This window comes from Notothenia coriiceps, unplaced genomic scaffold (assembly GCF_000735185.1).
Source record: "Notothenia coriiceps isolate Sejong01 unplaced genomic scaffold, NC01 NC01_scaffold00037250, whole genome shotgun sequence".
NCBI lineage: Eukaryota > Metazoa > Chordata > Actinopteri > Perciformes > Nototheniidae > Notothenia > Notothenia coriiceps.
In genome coordinates, this window is record NW_011369951.1 from 7,996,976 (window position 1) to 8,016,067 (window position 19,092).

The 19,092-nt window shown below is 40.6% G+C and overlaps 2 protein-coding genes across 4 annotated transcripts; both read left to right on the forward strand.

Moving 5' to 3' along the window:
- Window positions 1-61: 61 nt before the first annotated feature.
- Window positions 62-3,833, forward strand: LOC104966845 (protein FAM173B). 3 transcript variants are annotated; one of them, XM_010796152.1, is made up of 8 exons: window positions 113-158; window positions 580-639; window positions 1,243-1,303; window positions 1,694-1,873; window positions 2,375-2,479; window positions 2,586-2,726; window positions 2,815-2,865; window positions 2,957-3,833. In XM_010796152.1, exons 4-8 carry the CDS (start codon window positions 1,706-1,708, stop codon window positions 3,143-3,145), a joined length of 654 nt encoding a protein of 217 aa, XP_010794454.1. In that variant the 5' UTR covers window positions 113-158; window positions 580-639; window positions 1,243-1,303; window positions 1,694-1,705; the 3' UTR covers window positions 3,146-3,833. The 3 variants fall into 3 exon arrangements, with proteins under 3 accessions (XP_010794453.1, XP_010794454.1, XP_010794455.1); XM_010796151.1 differs by lacking the exon at window positions 580-639 and having other exon boundaries at window positions 62-158; XM_010796153.1 differs by lacking the exons at window positions 113-158; window positions 580-639 and adding an exon at window positions 176-195.
- Window positions 3,834-4,357: 524 nt separating this feature from the next.
- On the forward strand, window positions 4,358-9,910 carry plk2b (polo-like kinase 2b (Drosophila)). Its single transcript, XM_010796154.1, has 14 exons — window positions 4,358-4,571; window positions 4,666-4,773; window positions 4,881-4,997; window positions 5,313-5,442; window positions 5,612-5,795; window positions 5,973-6,171; window positions 6,300-6,447; window positions 6,686-6,780; window positions 7,038-7,170; window positions 7,340-7,420; window positions 7,786-7,945; window positions 8,322-8,451; window positions 8,602-8,712; window positions 8,860-9,910. Exons 1-14 carry the CDS (start codon window positions 4,386-4,388, stop codon window positions 9,049-9,051), a joined length of 1,974 nt encoding a protein of 657 aa, XP_010794456.1. The 5' UTR covers window positions 4,358-4,385; the 3' UTR covers window positions 9,052-9,910.
- Window positions 9,911-19,092: the final 9,182 nt, after the last annotated feature.

Consider the following 19,092-nt stretch of genomic DNA (forward strand, 5'->3'; position numbering starts at 1 on the left):
AAAAAGGTGCAAATGCAAAACGGTACCATTGTCATAAGAAGGCGAGGACCAATATGCGTATGCAAGCAATGCATATACGTGTGGTGTGTGTGTGTGTGTGTGTGTGCGCTCGTGTATTTGCAGGCAGGCGGTTGAGCGCGCATAGAGAGGCGGATCAGGTAGGCTGTAGCACCATGTCTTCCTCACATTTAGATAGTGAGTTATAACTTCTAAAATATTTCAAAGCTGTACATATGTGTTTAAAATGCTCGCCAATAGTGTATATTTTTTCATCTGGTGGTTTACTTTGGCATATTTGCACCGATGTTGACAAATCTGAAATCTTACAAATCTGTTGGTGTGTTAAAACGTATAGCTTTGTGCTAACTCGATGGCCAATGTAGCGAAGCTCCTTAGCTTGCCTTTCCGAGAATGCCAGTAATTGATATCTCTACAAAGCCGTCCTTTAGACAGTTTAAGTACATGACCTATACGCGTGGTAAACAAACTTTTCTAGAAGGCTGCTACACGAGAAGGCCTCAGTTGCACCATCTGCTGTGAGACGTGGTGCTCTGGTGATATTTATGTCTTCTGTTGTAGCTACTGTTGCCATATAAGCCAACTGACCTGACCTGAAGTGAGCTATATCTATTCACACAGGTAGACTGTTGTTTATGTAATCCTCCTTAGCAACCTTGCACTGTTTTAGTGTCACATCTTAACATAGTCTTTTCTTTTTTTTTAGAATAAATGGTTTGAGATCCCACCTTTATCTTTATCATAAAATGAATACATAAGGTCTTGTTTAAACAGTTTTTACATAATGGATTATTTGGAGACATTAATTTATACCCACTATTTCTTTTTTATAAAAGCGCAGTGATGACATATATTCTTCAAAGCTACATGGCGACTGATAACTTGACAGAGATGTTCAACCCAAAAAAAGCCTAAAAATTATTTACTAGTGAATTCATATTTTTGGCTGTCATTTTTAGATATAAAGACTGCAGTAGCGTTTGCTAGGAGCAGTTACATAACCATTGCTGTAACAAATTGTTCTGCACCAATGTCAACCATGCTGCTCAGAATTTGACTGTTTTCATTGTTCATGAATGTGGCTAGCTATTCTGCTTAATGGTCCCCTTTCTGAAATCCCCTTCTATTCTCTGTCAACTCTATTCTTACAAAAATCAAACAAATATCCCTTTTATGTTCAAAGTTCCGAGACTGCATTTTGTAACAAAAAATTACTTTCCACAGAGACAGAAATATACATTCCTGGCAGAGTACTCAAACCACTTCTGTGGTGGTTCCTGCTACAGTAAGTGTCTCCAGCAACATTATGAGACACACATTCACACAAACTGAAAACAATACCAGCTCTGCTGTCGCAGCTGTTAAAAATACTCACCTACTGTAGGCATCAGTCAGTTTGTTTTTTTGTACCCCACCAATACGTCTGTACCCTCTGCTTATTTTAGGCTACTATTTAATATTCCAATTGATACAAACTCAAAGGAGTTCTTGAACCCAATCATTTTGCACCACTCAACTCTTTACTGTCTACCTGATAGCTCATACTGAGGGAACAGAATATGGGATTGATCATAGAGGATTATCTTCTTTATGTTTAATGTTTTTATCACTTTATGTTTGATAAAGTGATTACAGGTTTCAATCTACTTCATTTACTTTATTTTTAACCTATTAGTGACCGTTTGTAATGGAGGACTCCATTGACATGATTCTGCAAGACCCTGGCAGGGTGTGTTCTACCAGCAGGCCCCACCCCGTCCTGTCGGCCTGCACAGGGGCTCTGCTCACTGGACTGTATGGAGTCTGGAGAATGTTTTGTATGCCTGGATCACGCAAAATCCCATTGAACCTATTGGTGCTTGAGATTTACTTATTCTGTGTTTACCTGTTTGCTAACTGCTTGCTTTGCCTTTCTTCTACCCTTTCACATAACAAATGGTGCATGTTTTTGTGAACCCAAGAGAGAGCTGCACAATCTTCTATGTTACTTATAACTACTTTATCTGAACTGCATTTTGTCCATTGTTGTAACGTAATGGATCAAGCAGTTGTTTAGTTGAAAAAAAACGGAAAGATGATCCGAATGTTATTTAGACTGCATTTTTTGATGCATGGAAAATCTGAATTTGATTTGACATTTTAAAATAAAAATAAAAAGCCACATTAATATTTGTTTGCATGCCTGAGTAATCTCAAATCTAAAAATGAAATATTACATTATCAGAGATTAAACCCAGTTTAATCACAGCTAGAGATTATAAGCAGCCCTGCAGATGTGTCACCTAGATAGTGCATTATTACTGAGACTTATATTGAGACTTGTATTGATTAACTAAGTGTGGTTGCTCTGGTCCAGGTTCCTTATTTGCCCTCCAGTAAAGGGCAGACAATGAACATTATGCAGCTGCTTGAGGGACGAACAGGACACTTAGCAGATCTGGGATCAGGAGATGGAAGACTGGTAAGCGAGCTGATGTTGTTTCAGAAAATAATCAATTTATATGTGGCCAAAAACTCAACTTAAAATCTTAAATTCCTGATTAAAGTGTTTTGATGTGGTTTTCTAGGTGTTTGCAGCCTCTTCTGCTGGCTTCCGATGCACAGGGTTTGAGATTAACTCAATTTTAGTGGCCTATTCCAGGAGCAAGGCCCACTTTAGAGGAGTGCCCTCCAGCCAGGCAACCTTTGTTAAAAAAGACTTTTGGAAGGTAAGGTCTAAACAAAAAAGTATTGCTTTTCTCAAACCTACCTGATCAAAGTTGGCAAATGACTATCTGCAAAATGTTTCTTTCACAGACTGATTTGTCTTCGTACAACAATGTGACAGCTTTCCTTTCGCCAGGTTTGGTGAGTATTCCTCCTTGTGAAGTATTATGTATTTTCCTTTTCTTAATATGTATAGGTCATATAGCATATAAAGCTTTTCATTGGTTTACAGATGGAGGTGCTAGGTGAGAAGCTGTTGAAAGAGCTTCCTGATGATGCGTGTGTCATCGCCGCTCGTTTTCCTTTCCCCAACTGGCCACTGCGACAGTCTGTTGGCTCTGATCTTGATGAGACTTTTGCTTATGACATAAGTACTGTGCGCTCACACCTGAGAAAAGGACCCAAAATTGTGGAGTATTAATTCACAGTCTTTGGTTATTTTCTCTTCTAGCAGATCATTTGGAGATAAAGTTTCTGTCAGATACGAGCACTGATCAGGTGTGATGGAGAGGATGAGAGGGACTACTCTGACTTGACAAAATGTCAGGATGATTTTGACATTACTTGTCAAAATCTGCTGCTGTATTTCATAAACCAGTGCATATCCACAACAGACTTAGCCAGTCTTGCTGACAATCGTGTTATACATTTGTGCAACACTATTTACAACATTGCTATTGCGCTCTTTCTAAGAGCGATTCATTTGCAAATAGTTTTTCTTCCACATCATGACATACTCAGAAGTATGTTTCAGGTAGGTATGCATGTTATTCTATTTGTCCCGCTTTGCTCTTGTGGGATTGTAACTAGATTCATATGTTGTGCTTGTGTTTATTTTATGTAATGAACACCTAGGCTCCTCCAGCTTAATGCCATTCTGAGATTTACTCCATGGTTCTCACAGCAACTGAAGATTAGGCACAAAGACCTTTTTATGTTGTGCACGGACTGGAAACAGTATCTGTATCTCCTGACCTGTCTGAAAGAAAGGGAACCTCTGCACTTAACAATCCAATAAAGTATCAGATGTCAGTCAGTGTTGCATTGTATTGCAGTATAGTCTTTGGTGAACAGGGATTTAAAGGCTGAGCAGGTTTGTAACCTTTACTCCAGCTTCTTAATATTATCCATCATGTCCACCAGAGGGTGCTAGTGCTCCAGACTGAGTTTGGTGCAAAAACACAGAGTGAGGTGAGCCGAGCCTGAATGGAATACAGATGGTGGTATCCTCTGGATATTCTATCGACAAAAAAAAATCAGACTTCCAACAAATTGAATTTCGATTATGCACACAAATATAAAAGGTCCATTCACCTGCCCAAATTACGATTATATATTATGATATTATATATTGAAACTAACGAACATGACATTGTTGCTGTTGTTGCGAGGCTGGTGTTGCAAATAATAATATGAATCCTTCTAAAAGATGAAATAACAGAATCCACCGGATGTTTAATCCCTTTGATTTCATGCCTGTGCCATCACCAACACCCATGCAAGGCAATCGATGTCAGGCAGACCTCATGCTCTGATTTCACACTGTGACGTCAGAGAGAGGGCGGCAGACAGAGGGGCTGGGTGGGGAGGGTGCCAGACTATAAAACCTCAGAGACGAGCTCCGGGCTGCATTCTGAGTGCGGGACGACTAACCACCTCAAATGGAAGTACAGAAAAACCCCGGTCCCCAACAGACAAACAGCAGCAGTATGTGTGAAGCCACGCAAAGGTCGAGCGAGCCTCGCAGAAAGAAGTTGGATGAGCGCAGTGCGCCCTCGGAGATGGCCAGGATCATCACTGACCCTGCCACGGGGAAGTGCTACTGCCGTGGGAAAGTTTTGGGAAAGGTAGCGCAAGTTTCATCTCTAGTAATTTCTTAATGGATTTACAACTTAAACCGAAGACACACCATGTTAACGTAAGTGTTTTTATTCTTTCCAGGGTGGGTTTGCTAAATGCTACGAGATGACTGACCTCTCCACCAGCAAAGTTTATGCAGCCAAAATCATCCCGCATTCGCGCGTCTCCAAACCTCACCAACGAGAGAAGGTAAGCGCGCGGCTCTGGTCCCGGCGCGCACTGGTGCGCCTGGACAGCAGATATCACAGACATGCCTCTAAGTTCAAATCGTGACCATTATGTTTCTCCCCTGCCAGATTGACAGGGAAATTGAGCTGCACCGAGTTCTGCACCACAAACACATTGTGCACTTTTATCATCATTTCGAGGACAAGGAGAACATCTACATCCTGTTGGAATACTGCAGTAGAAAAGTAAGTTAGTTGACACATACTAAAAACTCTTACCATTGTTATTTGTTCTTGCAGCAGCCGTGCTTCACATTTTGATAACACCTGCATTGCACCTAAAGTCAATGAAGCAGCACTCAGTCTGCCCCTACTATAAAAGACCTATACTGTGTTATTTATTGTTATGATTCAGCAAATCTACAGTATATACCTTCCCACAGAATGAGAATACAAGAACACCACAATGTTAAAGTTTAGAGGTTAGAGGAAACTGTGTTTTTATAGATAATTAAACTACCGGAAACTAATTATCTTCTCTATATTTTTGTCTTTTCGCAGTCATTAGCCCACATCCTGAAGGCTCGCAAAGTGCTAACTGAGCCCGAGGTGCGTTATTATCTCAGACAGATAGTATCTGGACTGAAGTACCTGCATGAACAAGAGATCCTTCACAGAGACCTTAAACTTGGTAAGGAATTTGACTGAAGCAGTGACACACTGCATTGCTGAGACACTTTATGCAGAATTGTAAAGATACATTCTGTACTCAATACATCAGAGGATCAGTGCAGTATGTATCCTTTGATCCTGGCTTGAATATCAAATGCTCATCATATCATTCCCTTTCTTCCCTACAGGTAACTTCTTTGTGAGTGAGTCGATGGAGCTGAAGGTCGGGGACTTTGGTCTGGCTGCCAAGTTGGAGCCAGTGGGGAACAGGAGGAAGACGATCTGTGGAACTCCAAACTACCTGTCCCCTGAGGTGCTCAACAAGCAGGGCCACGGCTGTGAATCAGACATCTGGGCCCTGGGCTGTGTCATGTGAGTAGGCCAACTATACTTACACCATTTAGTTCGAAAATATGTTTTGTAACAATGTTAAATATCAGTCAAATACTGGATGATCAGCTTGAAGAGACAAATTAGCATCATATTTTATGAGATTGTGATTTCCTCTTTTGCCTATATCCGCTCACTTTCCCCTCCATCCTTCTCCAGGTACACCATGCTGTTGGGCAGGCCACCTTTTGAAACCACCAACCTGAAGGAGACGTACAGGTGTATTAGAGAGGCGCGTTATTCTCTACCCTCTTCCCTGTCGCCACAGGCTAAGCAGCTCATCACTAGCCTGCTAGCCAAGATCCCAGAGGATCGGCCAAACCTGGACCACATTATGAGGCACGACTTCTTCACACAGGTTAGACCTCATTATTGCCTGTCTGTCTATTGTCCTCACTGTCTGTCTCACTAAATGTCACTGTGTAGGAGTATAACAGTGACCCTTTTCCCACCAGTCGCACACTGACCTACTTTTTTTCTGCACAGGGCTTCAGTCCAGAGCGTCTGCCTGCTAACTGCTGCCATTCAGCACCAGATTTCCACATCTCTAGTCCAGCCAAGAGCTTTTTCAAGAAAGCTGCCGCAGCGCTCTTTGGGGGCAAGAGGGACAAGGTCAAATACTACGAGACTCTGAGTGAGTATTATATAAAACACTGAGCTCTCATGTACCATTTCAAACACCACATGTCACAGCAGTTATTTATCGTTCATGCAGCACAGTTGTGGTTGCTGCAAGAGGCACTGTTAGTTTATTAAACAATTGCAAGCACATTTCACATTTAAATGTATACTGCTCTCATGTTTGTGTTTGTTTAGCCACTGGTTTAAAGATCTTATTCTGATATGTTCTGTGCTTCATCACCTTTTGATAGATAAGTTGACAAAAGAGGAAGAGGAGATCTACAAACTGCAGCACGACCTGGAGAGAAGTGTTATCAGCCAACAGCAGAGCAAAAATATTTCTGAGGTAAGAGATCATTCAAAACACAGTTCAGGATATTAAAACATCACACAGGTGATGCTAACCCTTGAGATATCATGTTTGCGAGAATCCAATGAGTAACTACGAGGCTGTATTACAACGAACAAGCACAATTTTAAATCAAACTAACAGCATTTATTTTCAACCTTTTAAGCTTCTGTGGTGGAATGCTTAGTGATAGTAGGAAGAGATGATCCAAATGTACAGTATTTAACCGTGGCGTCAATGATTCTCACCTTCAGAGTGGAAGTCTACCTCTGCCATCTGCCGAAAACCCCGTTGGCCCGGCAACGGAGAGCCAGTCTCCGACGACGCGTGATACCATCCGTCTGATTGTCAGGGGAAGTCTGGGGAGCTGCAGCAGCAGCAGCGAATGTGAGTTCTCCAGACTTGTTTCCCAGACACAGATACATTTCTGTTATTTTACACACAGGAGGTGCATCAATGATAGAGTGCATTTATGCAACAGCTACATTGCAATGTAGTTTCTTGAACTGCACTGAAATGATGTCTAGCTAAATGCCCCCTGTTGTTGTTCTTTAAGGCCTGGAAGACAGCACGACAGGGAGCGTGGCTGAGACTGTTGCGAGCGTGTTGAGAGGATGTCTGGAGAATATGCCTAAAGGTGAGTCTATTTACCAATCCAAAGCCTACACATGTGGTTAACGATCAAATTATTCCACACTGAAAGGTTTTTGTTGTAAACCAAAAGCTCATTATTTGTATTTGACCTTGAAATGTCTTAACAGAGAAATGTGTTGATTGAAGGACTGTTTTATATCTCAAAGATAGACTCCATGATTTTGTTAACACACCCTCATTCCCTCCAAGTGTATTATTGTTTGTGTGTGACCGTGAAGGAAATATTAATATATTGATAAGCTCTTGGTTGCTTTAACAAAAGCAAGGATTTATAGAGGCTTCTTTAGTTCTTCAAATTGTCTTTGTTATTGTATTGTAATCCTCCTCTTCTGTGTTTTCACCCTTTAGCCGATGACATTCCCCAGGGCTCAAACAGCTGCACTCTTCAATGGGTGACTAAATGGGTGGACTACTCCAACAAGTACGGCTTTGGATACCAGTTGTCTGACCACACCGTGGGAGTTCTCTTTAACAACGGCACTCACATGAGCCTCCTGCCAGACAGAAAGTAGGCACCATTCTATGCTTTCACAGCACTCCACCTTCAGTTTCACAGTTATTAGTCACTACATATAATGGAGATGGCTTGTTTAAGCATGTCTAGTACATACTTTGAAGAACCTGTTAGTGGTTTGACATAAGTACTAAATTGCAAGGATAGCTTGCCTTGTCATATGAATTTGCAGGCTCCTTTTCAATAAGTAAATGTTGCTAGATCCTTTTCCCTGGCACTTCATCATTTTCAAGCAAAAGCAATATTTGTTATCAAGAATACCAACAGATTTTGAATGTCATAAAAATCTGGTTTATGTTTGTTCTCTTTTTGTAGTGTTTATGTGAGTGGTTGCATAACTCTTTTCACCTCCTTATGTCCATCTCTTCAGGACTATCCATTACTATGCAGAGCTGGGACAGCGCTCCGTCTTCCCCACTTGCGAGGTACCTGAACACTTTGTGGGCCAAGTGACTGTGCTCAAGTACTTTTCACACTACATGGAGGAGAATCTCATGGATGTAAGTAAATATCTCTATTTTCCCACTCTTCTTTCTGTAATCTATCGCTCTTGCTATTATGTCTCTTTTGTCTTTCCATCCCCTGAAGCATTATGGCATCTTTCATGTTGCAGCCTGTCTAATCCTGCTCTACCTTTTTTTCTTTCTAAGGGCGGAGACCTTGTTAGTGTGGCAGATACTCACATGCCCAGACTCTACCTGCTGCAGTGGCTCAAGTCAGACCGCGCCCTCATGATGCTTTTTAACGACGGCACTTTCCAGGTAAACACATGCACTATCACAGGAAACACAGCAGTTATTAGGTATGCATAGAGGTGCACATCTTAGCATTGCATTACACAGATAAAGAAAAATCATATGAGAAAACAATAACTTTCAAAATAACATCAACTTTTCTTATTTCCACAGATCAACTTTTACCACGACCACACCAAGATAATCCTGTGTTGCCAGAGCGATGAGTACATGCTGACATACATCAACGAGGACCGTGTCTCCAAAACCTTCAAACTCAGCTCCCTGCTGACATCCGGATGCCCCCCCGACCTGCGGGAACGCATGGTGTACTCCCTCAACATGCTTCTGCAGAGATGCAGCTAATGTGTTTCGCTTGACATTACACACACAGATCTACGCATTGTCTGCTGCAGTGCTGCAGTGGAGCCATGTTTCAGAAGGAATCTGTGTGGGAAGGACAAGATTAAGGATAGACTTGTGAAAAGTTAATTAACATTCCTTCATTGTTGCACCTCGAATGACTCAGCAGAGGTGAACAAATACCATGGACAGACTCTGCTGACTGGAAATGAAATGTAGCACAATGACCGTGAATGATAAAGGGCTGACTTGTATGTGGAAAGTTGGAAGAAAGACAATACTGAGCATGTTGGAGCGAGTATGTTGGTACGAATGTGAACCCAAGCAATTTGGGTAAAAAGAGGGATGTTTGGGAAGTAAAGACAGATGCTGGGCTGGTACCAGCTTTAATGTATATAATCTAATTGATGCTGTTTTATACAGAAATACATAACAAGATGCTCTGAATGTCACCAGGGCTAGACTGTGGAATATTGTAAATAATGTACAGTGTATGTCACAGCCACCTCAGCAGTGCAGATAAACGATCTGTTCATGTGTGTGGATGCTCCGGAGTTATGCTGTTTATATGTGTGAGTGTGTATGCGAGTGGTATGTGTGTATCATCACATTAACTTTAAAAACTGTGATTTATTCTCTTTAATGATGGATAGACTCGGCACATTGAGCTTTGAGGGTTGATGTGAGGGAGAGAAGGGAAGGGGAGAGAGTAACATTTGAAAAACAGTACCAGGGGTCCTGAAGGATCCCGTAAAAGCCATTATCACAGTGGTTGAAAATGTCCTGAATAACTTATGTGTAAAAAGTGCAGTATTTATTTATTTAATAATAAAAAAGCATTTTCTAAAAAAAAAACAATCTACTCCTGAGTACTTGTCCTTTTAATTGAGTGTTTTCAGCCATTTACATTTTCAGAAACACAATGTTGTCTCAGTCAGCTCAGAGATGTTGTTAGATGTTTACTGCTTTTACATTGTATGTCTGCCCTCAAAATCTGTTGATGCCTGGTATTGATGTTTCTTTTAATGCAGTTATACAAACCTGAAAAGGAACAGTGTCCTTGTTCATCGTGTAAAGAGTACATCCTAAGAAAATGTTATGTACAGTTCAATGAGAATGGTTTCACTTCTGTGACCTTTTTCGAAATCAAAGTATTTCATCTTCAAACTGCAACAGGAAATTGACACAAAGAGAGAGAGAGAGAGAGACAGATAATAGAGGGCAGGTTGACAGTGAAGTTATGTTCTCTGGCTCAAGGCCTCATCTTGTGTGGAGTTTTGCTCCCTAGTGATAAATGGAGGATTCAATTTGGCGGACCTCGTCACACACAGACTCACACAAAGGCACACGTTGCTTGGCATACAAACAAGGGCACTGAGCATCAGCTAGACAGCCAAATAGTGACATGCAGCTAGAAAGACAGACATACTAATAAAGTGACAGACTTTGTTGTACTATTTCAATAGTTACATCATAGCTTTTGAGGCATAGTGACTATACAATCATTCTTAGAATTCTGTCCACATTCACTCACTGTAACCATGGAAACAATCCACCAGTGGCCAGATTGGTTAGAGTCGGAAATCAATGAGAGCTTCGAAAAAGACATCTGGCACAGCTTCTCCCTGCTTATGTCCTTTGTTCAATAATTGTAAGTCATGTGTTTTGCAACAGATTGGCTTCTCTTCTACACTGCTGCCGGACCAAACACTCATGTGGAACACGGAGTATTTGTTCCGGCAGTCTGCTGAACACCTCTTCTTCACCTCTTTAGCTTATATAATGATGGAAGTTGAACATGGATGTTTGCGTCATCCCATTGAATGTTCACTCAGAATATCAGTGCTCTTCAGAGTTCAATAATGAATGTCTCATACATAAACATACCCACACAGACAAAAGCAGAACAGGAAGTAGCCTACAAGAAGAAGGAGCAGGAATTATTCATGACGACACCTCAGGTCTGATTGTGTGTGTGTTGACAGTAATGGCCCCTGGAATGGATGCTTTAGTGAGACAGAAATAGGTTGTGTTGTTGATGTGAAGTTTTCTGTCCTTCGAGGGCATTTTTACACACGGTCCGAACATCTGAAAAGGAGTGTAGCAACTTCATCAAATGGATGCCATGGGATGACACACATTAATAACAGACTGCTGCCTCTTTCCCAGCAAGCCAGATGAAAAGTGACAGTTTCTCTGAGGTTATGTAAGGGAAAGCTCTCTTCTGTTACTCAGCAAATGTTAGCTAATCACCGTTATTGGCCTCATGAGAACTTTCGGCCCATCTGTGAACATAACACCAAGATTAAGTAATTAGAAAACCCTGTGGAGTTCAGAAAGCAAAGAGTGCACTTCATGTTCTTAGTGTCACTGTCATGTTATAACTGCTAGTTTTCAGTATCACCCACACAAAGCTGGTGCTCCTCGGTCATATCACGTTGGCAGTGGGAAAAGTCTTGCCGCATGCGGTCAGGCTTAGCTGTGGAAGGAGAGTAAGCTGGACTGATAATGTGGATCTTTATACCTCAGCTCATATTGTAAAGTTCTCTTCCGGCAGAGGGGTGAGTCAGTTTTGGCATTTAAAAGTGATAGTAGGCGCATTCTGCCAGAAAAAAACATGCTTTGAAAGTGCAAACACTGGGATGCACTTGGGGGATTAGAAGGCCTTTGCATATCAAATGTCAGCACTCCTCCTCCTACTATGTGGACAAAAACAGATGTACTCTACAGAGAGCTGGGATGTTGTAGCCTTGCCCATTCGCTGCTGTGGCGTACAGTATCGACTAAAGATGAGCAATACACAGCACTCAATCACTCTTACTCTTCCTACTTTGCAGTAGTTTAACCAAGAAAAAAAGTGTTGAAAGTGGCCTGACTAAGTGGCCACTTAGTGTACTGTTCTGGCTTTTTTGTGTGAAACATGCAATTGTCTTCACTTTGCTCCTACAATTATACATGTTCCAGGTTTAAAATAGAACCTTTTGGATAGCGACAGTTCTATTTTCTTCACAAATCTAAAGTGGCTGGCAGGTCTGTGAACCTCTCAGCCACAACTATTAAGGAGGAATTAATGTCGCAAGGTATTTCAAATTTAGAATGAAAGGAATTCTCTAAGCATTTCTGGTATTCACTTTTTGCTAATAATAGGATCTTAGCTGTAGCACTGTTGGGGCCTAGCTGTAGGTCACACCAGTCCGAAATGTGTATTGTTATTGCAATACATGGTTAAACCTGAACATGATACAGTCATCACTTAAATGGTTAGAGTCGCATGTAATAGAGGTTTTCTTTTTTCAGACATTAATCACACTATCCCAGCTGGAGTGTCCTGACATGAACCAGAGCCTTCGTCACATTGATGCTGGTATGATGCAACAGCTGTCATGTGCAGTGGAAGAGCATCACAGCCTGATCTTTATAAATAAGGGACTGATATCTTCTTCAGTTTTTCTGATAACTACCTAACTGTGATAACTGCACCATCACCCTCCTCAGTGATGTCAGTAGAGAATGTGACTTCCTTGAAATGGAGTAGCGACCTGCTGACTTATTTAAAGAAACATCAGATGGTTGTGTGTGTGTGGGCAGACGAAGGGCGAAGATAAGACTGAAGAGTAGAAAAAGAGAAAAACCTTGGCATGAGCTGCCACAGCAACGTTGAGCTTTATGTGGAACTACTGAGTTCGATACAACAACATTAAACAGTATAGGGGCTATTTGATTGCTAAGTCGTAAAACAATTGAGTATTAACAAATAGTATGCCATGTATACAGTATTCCAAATTCAGTGATTGTGTCCCTATAGTCACTGTCCTCCTCCAGTTCCTCTATACTCAAAATGATAACCCTTGCAATATCAATAAAGGTTACTTGGCCAGTCAATTATATATCTGCTCCTATTCCTATAATAATCATTTTAAAAGTAAAGCGTTTGTTCCTAAACCCATAGTTCAATATGTGGCGGGAACAATTGAAGATCCTGTCACTGCCCGCAGAATTTTTGTTTATCAGGTTGCAATTCCTGTGGAAACCAAATCTTCATGAAGTCCAAAATTCCTGCAGCAGCTACCTGCCCATCTTGTCATTATAGCTTAGTAGGTTTACAGATGATCATTGAAATGCACTGGGTTGGGAGATAATTACTGTGTAAGCTTGATTTTGGAATAGCTGCAACAAAGTAGACACGCATTCCATCCATACCGGCAAATGAAAGGGTGTGCTGCGGGGACTTTATGAAGTTCCCTTCCCATCTCAAATTCCTCTTTGCAAAGATTCAACTTGTTTCAGAGTAAGGAGCTTATACAGGATGGAACTAGCCACATTTTATTCATTCCAGCATTTTTTCTCTTTCAAAAGCTGCTCTGTAAAGTCTGTGCAGGAGTTTTCAAATTGTGAAATGTTATTTTTTTATCTATCTATCAATCTAAAAATCAAAAAATCAATGTAATATTCAAAGTTAATGAGACACAAGTAGAGCAAAACGTGTGATCTTCCTCCCATTATCCCATCTCACAGCCCCTTTTTCGCACATACTTAAAAGGCGTTTTAAGCGGAGTAATGGTCACTAAATGTGGAAAGCAAGGCATTTAGCAGAGATCTCTGAAGTGTGGCAAGTGTTTAAATACAGCCCTGCCTTGTGGAGGGAGGAAACTCTAGAGGCCTTAAAGCAGCGTTTCAATCCTGTGACTCACTGTAGAGATAGAAGGATAGAGCAAATCCAACACACACACACACACACACACACGCACAAACACACACACATACACACACACACACACACACACACACACACACACACACACACACACACACACACACACACACACACACACACACACACACACACACACACACACACAGGAACACCATCTCCCTTTGGATTTAGGTGTGGCTGTGTTGCTCAACAAGTTAATTGCCATATGGTAATGTTCATCTCTGAATTCATGCTGGAGGTTAACATTATACAGCAATGTTTTATGAAACAATCATACAAAATCTAAATCATTATTCATATAGAGTGAATGCTAGCAGACCAGAGGTGTTGACACAGGGTTATAATGGTGTCTTTTGTTCATCTATTACAACAAATCCCTTTCCCATCAAGTTTATTCGGAGATTGTATCTAAAAGGTCACACACAACCCATGCACCTTTGGCATTTCTCCGAGCCCACAGATACAAGCTCAGTCTGGTAAATGCCAAAGGTATGTTATCCAAATTGCTGTTCTCCAAGCCTGCACAGACAGAACAGAGGCATGGGCGGACAAATGGACTGTGGGATCAGATGGAGAAGGATCAGATTCAAGAGGTCAGCTGGGGGAAAACACAGCTCCACAGGGCAAACTCTTATACTTTGATGACGCCTCAGAGTGCTGGCATTTCAGGAGCAGCTTATGTTGAAGAGGAACAAAAGGAAATTGTATTTATTTACAATATTTTTCAATGAAGAGGAATTGATGAGATGAGAGACAAACATATTTATTTGTCTTCGCTGCGATATAACTTTCTAACCACACCATGAATCTTTGTTCATTCACGTGTTGCTACATGCAGCGTACCAACTGAATCTTTTTAGCAAGAGCACAAGAAAAATAAGAAACTTTCATTATGCAGCTACTGATACTGCTTCATGAATTACTGAATGAAATGTCCTGTCATTGTATCGCAGACGGCAGTTTCACTGCAATAATTTCTGTCTGTTGCACATGTAGCTGCCCTCCTTTTGTGTCAAGGTGCTCTCATTCAGAAAAACTCTGCCTGCCTCAGCGTGAATAAGAGGTAAAAGGCCAAGACAAAGAGGAAACGGAAGAGTCTGGCATGGGGTGAGCATATAGGGCAGTGTTTCCGGCGACTTGTCGTACCGATCCATCAAAGAGCCAATCAAAGCATCATCTCTGATAATACTCTGACAGTCTCCACTTGCTCTGCCATTGAGCTGAGTGGGAGACAAAACTACTGTTTCCATGGCAACTGCTACTCTTATCTTCGCCCGCATGTAAACCCCCGGCTGCAATTCATTTGGCTGTTCTCTGTTCGTCATTCTGTATTGCGTGCACAAGTCCTTGGTTAAGCGTTTTTATCTTGGCATATGTTTGTAACTTATTGCACATTTGTAATAATGGTTACTGGTTACAAAGAAATGTTCTGCATTCTCACACACTCACCATCCAATCCATTCAATACCTGTTGATGCAAAATGTTATTGCAAAATAATGCCTAATATTATAATCTAGGCTGTGGTAGTAGCATTATTATTAATCCACTTGTTTACAGAATGTCTGGATTTAATACAGTTGTACCATGTGATTTTTTAGGAACTTGTGCTGAACATACAACTATCTTAAAATAGTAGTTTTGATGACAGTAATCATTTTTCAATTGCCCAAGTATAACTGCTGTCTCTCTCTCACTTTGTGCTATCATCATCCTATTGTGTTACTCTCCAAATACCCACAGAAAGTGTTGACCCAGATAAAGTATTTGCAAAGTATGTGGCCGCACAATGTCAACTCATCTGTGGTAAATTGTGATTCTAATAACATGTGTTATCTGCTATGTATGCATCCATTAGAATATTAAAGGCGGATACAATATGTGTACTGTTTGTCCTAGAGATAATGGGCTGAAGTAGCTGCTGTATAGATGATTGACAATGACTGACACGGGACTGGTGGATATATGTGTTTAGGAATAAACCCTCAACTAGCCAAATCTAACACAATAACTGTTGACAAACTGTCATTCAATTCACTGTTAACCATTTGGCAGGACAATAGCTGTTCTCACTGTTTGTATTCTTTTCAGGGGAAGTGAACGGGAATACATCCTACTGGATATCCTCTGTTTAGCCTGGCAGCAAGATAAGAACTAATAAACCAGATGAGTTTAGGGATGGAACTGGAGGCGGACTTCAGCTTCTTCATCCATCCCTAGTGGAATAACAGGACTATTAAGTGAAATAGAAAGTAGCTATATGATAATCAGACGTATAAATCCCTAAAACACAGGGAATACAGCATATGTTCTATAAAATAAATGTACTTACAAACAAAACAATATACATGTAATCCAGCAACATGTCGTACGTCTAGTTGATGTCATTCAGGTGATGTCATGGGTGATGTCATTTCTGATGTCATGGTGACATAAGGATCACAAGATATACCTATAAAGGTTACGACATTATTAGATAGGACAAAAACAAATGTATTCTCCCCAAAGATACATTTGGTTGGCAGCCATGAAAGATGATTTAGTTACATAAAATTACAAACTGACACAATATCCTTCATATAACTTGTCTTTCTTCTTCATGCCTTGAAAACATTACCATTTTAGATAAACTCTCAAAAAGTGAAAATGATTCTGACTAATACTGATAATAATATTTGATAATTATTTATATAAAGTTTGTTCCAAAAAATAAATGTGAATCTTAATTTTGAGAGTGAAATTATCTAGGTTCTTCAAAAACCATAGCCACAATTCTTCCAGATAATGTAAGCGATGTCTCTATAATGTATGTGTGTATACTTTGGTGTGAATCTGCAGCGTGTATTTTAACATCCATACAAGGACTTGCTGTCTACCTTCCAAATGAGTTCCCTTCCGTGCGGGGGAGCAGGTGTTAGCAAGCACTGCGGGGCTCTGCTGAGTTCACCTGTGTGACTACAGCAGTTTAGTGCCACAACACAGACAAACGGCTTACTCACCCTCACTTCAGAGGGATGTGATGATGTTAGTAATTGTAAGTTTTGTCAATGCATCTGCGTGTGTCTCAACTAAAAGCCCACCTGCAGACTCATATCTCGGCTTGACTAACACATTTAATTGTAGCTGTTTGCCATGTGCTTTGGCAAAGATTTGCACAAACAGGTTGACTGAAAAACAGTAAATCAGAACATTTAAACCTCAGCTATCTAGACATGTTTTCCTGTTTGTGTAATGGGTCTTTCCCACATTCAAAGACTTACAGCTCATGCAAATAAACTCTGGATCTCTGACCTTTCTCAAGGATGATTACCAAATGAAACGGCCGATACCTTGATTCAAATTATTTATTTTTCAGGGTTTGAAAATTGCAAGAAGATTTTGGGATAGCGTAAGTTAACTCAACAAAATATATTACTTAGATCTAGTGGCTTTTAAACATTGTATTGCTAAAAAGTAACATATGTTACTGTTACTAAGTTTTTCTAATATTGCTGAACTTATTTGTGTACTTGAAATTCAACTGCAGTACAATTTGTAGGCACCTATTTATAGTGTTGTATTTGTTCTTTTAACTGAGTAAAGGATCTGGAGATGTATCCACCACTTAGCATATAATAACTACTGTGAATCCACACAGGAATGAGTGTGCTGGGAGCTGGTGTTGAGAGAACTGGGTGTGCTGGGACAGTTTCGGTTGGATAACTTGTCTCTCTGACTTATTTCACTGCACACCCTGCACACACATGCTGTGATGGCCCCATGTGGCCCTGAAGAAGAATAAACAACTGTAGAAAATACAGTAATGGATTTACGTTCATTATCTGCCTTTGGATCTTGTTATTTACGTTCTGCTGCATGCACAAATAATTCCTGCTCTCTCAGCTATCAATAATTGGATAGCAAACATTCTCCTTGACTACCCTCCAAAAGAGCAAATACCTTCTGCATAGGAAATGATGTCGACAACCAAGCCTTTGCCACAGTAGCAACAGGTCCAGACACGCCTCAGTCCAACCCTCACACATCACATATCAAGAATGAGGAAGACACTTTATGTGGTTGGTCAATCTCTGTGCCTTGCAATGTGTTTGTCAATCTGCCTCTGCAATCTCTGTTCTGAGCTGTTGTTCATTGTTTTTCTTGATGTGAGGATGCATTGTCCGAAAAAAAGATAATGATGAGAACATGTTTAGAAGCATGATGTCTGAAGTCACACGGTGGGCGCCAGCTATCTCCCTTGAGACGTGGGGGATTAGCTATCTATCAAGATGATTACTGTGTCCTCACATCCAGAGACCTCCAATAGGAATACACTAACAAGGAGAAAGATACACACAGAAACACACACACACACACACACACACACACACACACACACACACACACACACACACACACACACGTCAAGTCCTTTCTAAACTCTGGAGTTATTTCCGGCAATCAGAAGGTGCTGCAAAGATCACCGTAATTATTATATGTTTTTCACTGAAATTCAAGCAGGATTCCAAAAATAGAAGGCAATTCAAGGACTCTAAGAAATGTTATCTGTGATTCAGCACCTGGGAATGAATGCTGTCTTAGAGCATATTTCCGTTCATTTCATTAAAAGCTCCTGTCAGGTATTTTGTATCACTTGATCTTTTTTCTAGGATTTGACTCAGCCCTCTTGCAATTATCTCTGAAAGTTTGATGCAATGAAAGGCGGCAGTCTCTCTCATCTGCATTTCTTCATTTAGATGATGTCATTACTTCTCAGTCATAGGACACAAACAAAAACAGATCACATGTTTATACGTCGTCTCATATTGGTAGTAGGTTGACTATTTTCCAGCTGGCAGTAATATTCAAACTTGAAACTGTGGGCGTAAGACATGTTGTCTATCTATGCCTATTTCTTACTTAAAATAAATGAAATCTTCCCTCTGACGCATTTCCTGGAAAGCGTTACAGACTTCAGCATAAGTGTTTGTGTCACATCCTCAGCCATAGACATTTTACTGCTAGGGGCCTCATCTCATATCGGTCTCAGGTAGACAGTATTCAGTAAATTAACAAATTAATCTGAAGCACAACATTACTGAAAAGGTAGTCATAGTGTTGTCATGTTTTAGGAGATCCACTGCTCCTGACCTCACTCGTAGCAGATTGAGATGCCCAGTGCTGAAAGGTAAATAACCAAATTACCAAAGAGACCTATTTGCTTGCCAAATCTTCATTGTAACGATGTAATGAAACACATTACATGTTTTTTAATCAGAGGAGACCTTGTGAATATTTAGTAGGATGTGAATAGGGTTCCTTTTGTTCCCCAGAATAGACTGCAGAGACATAA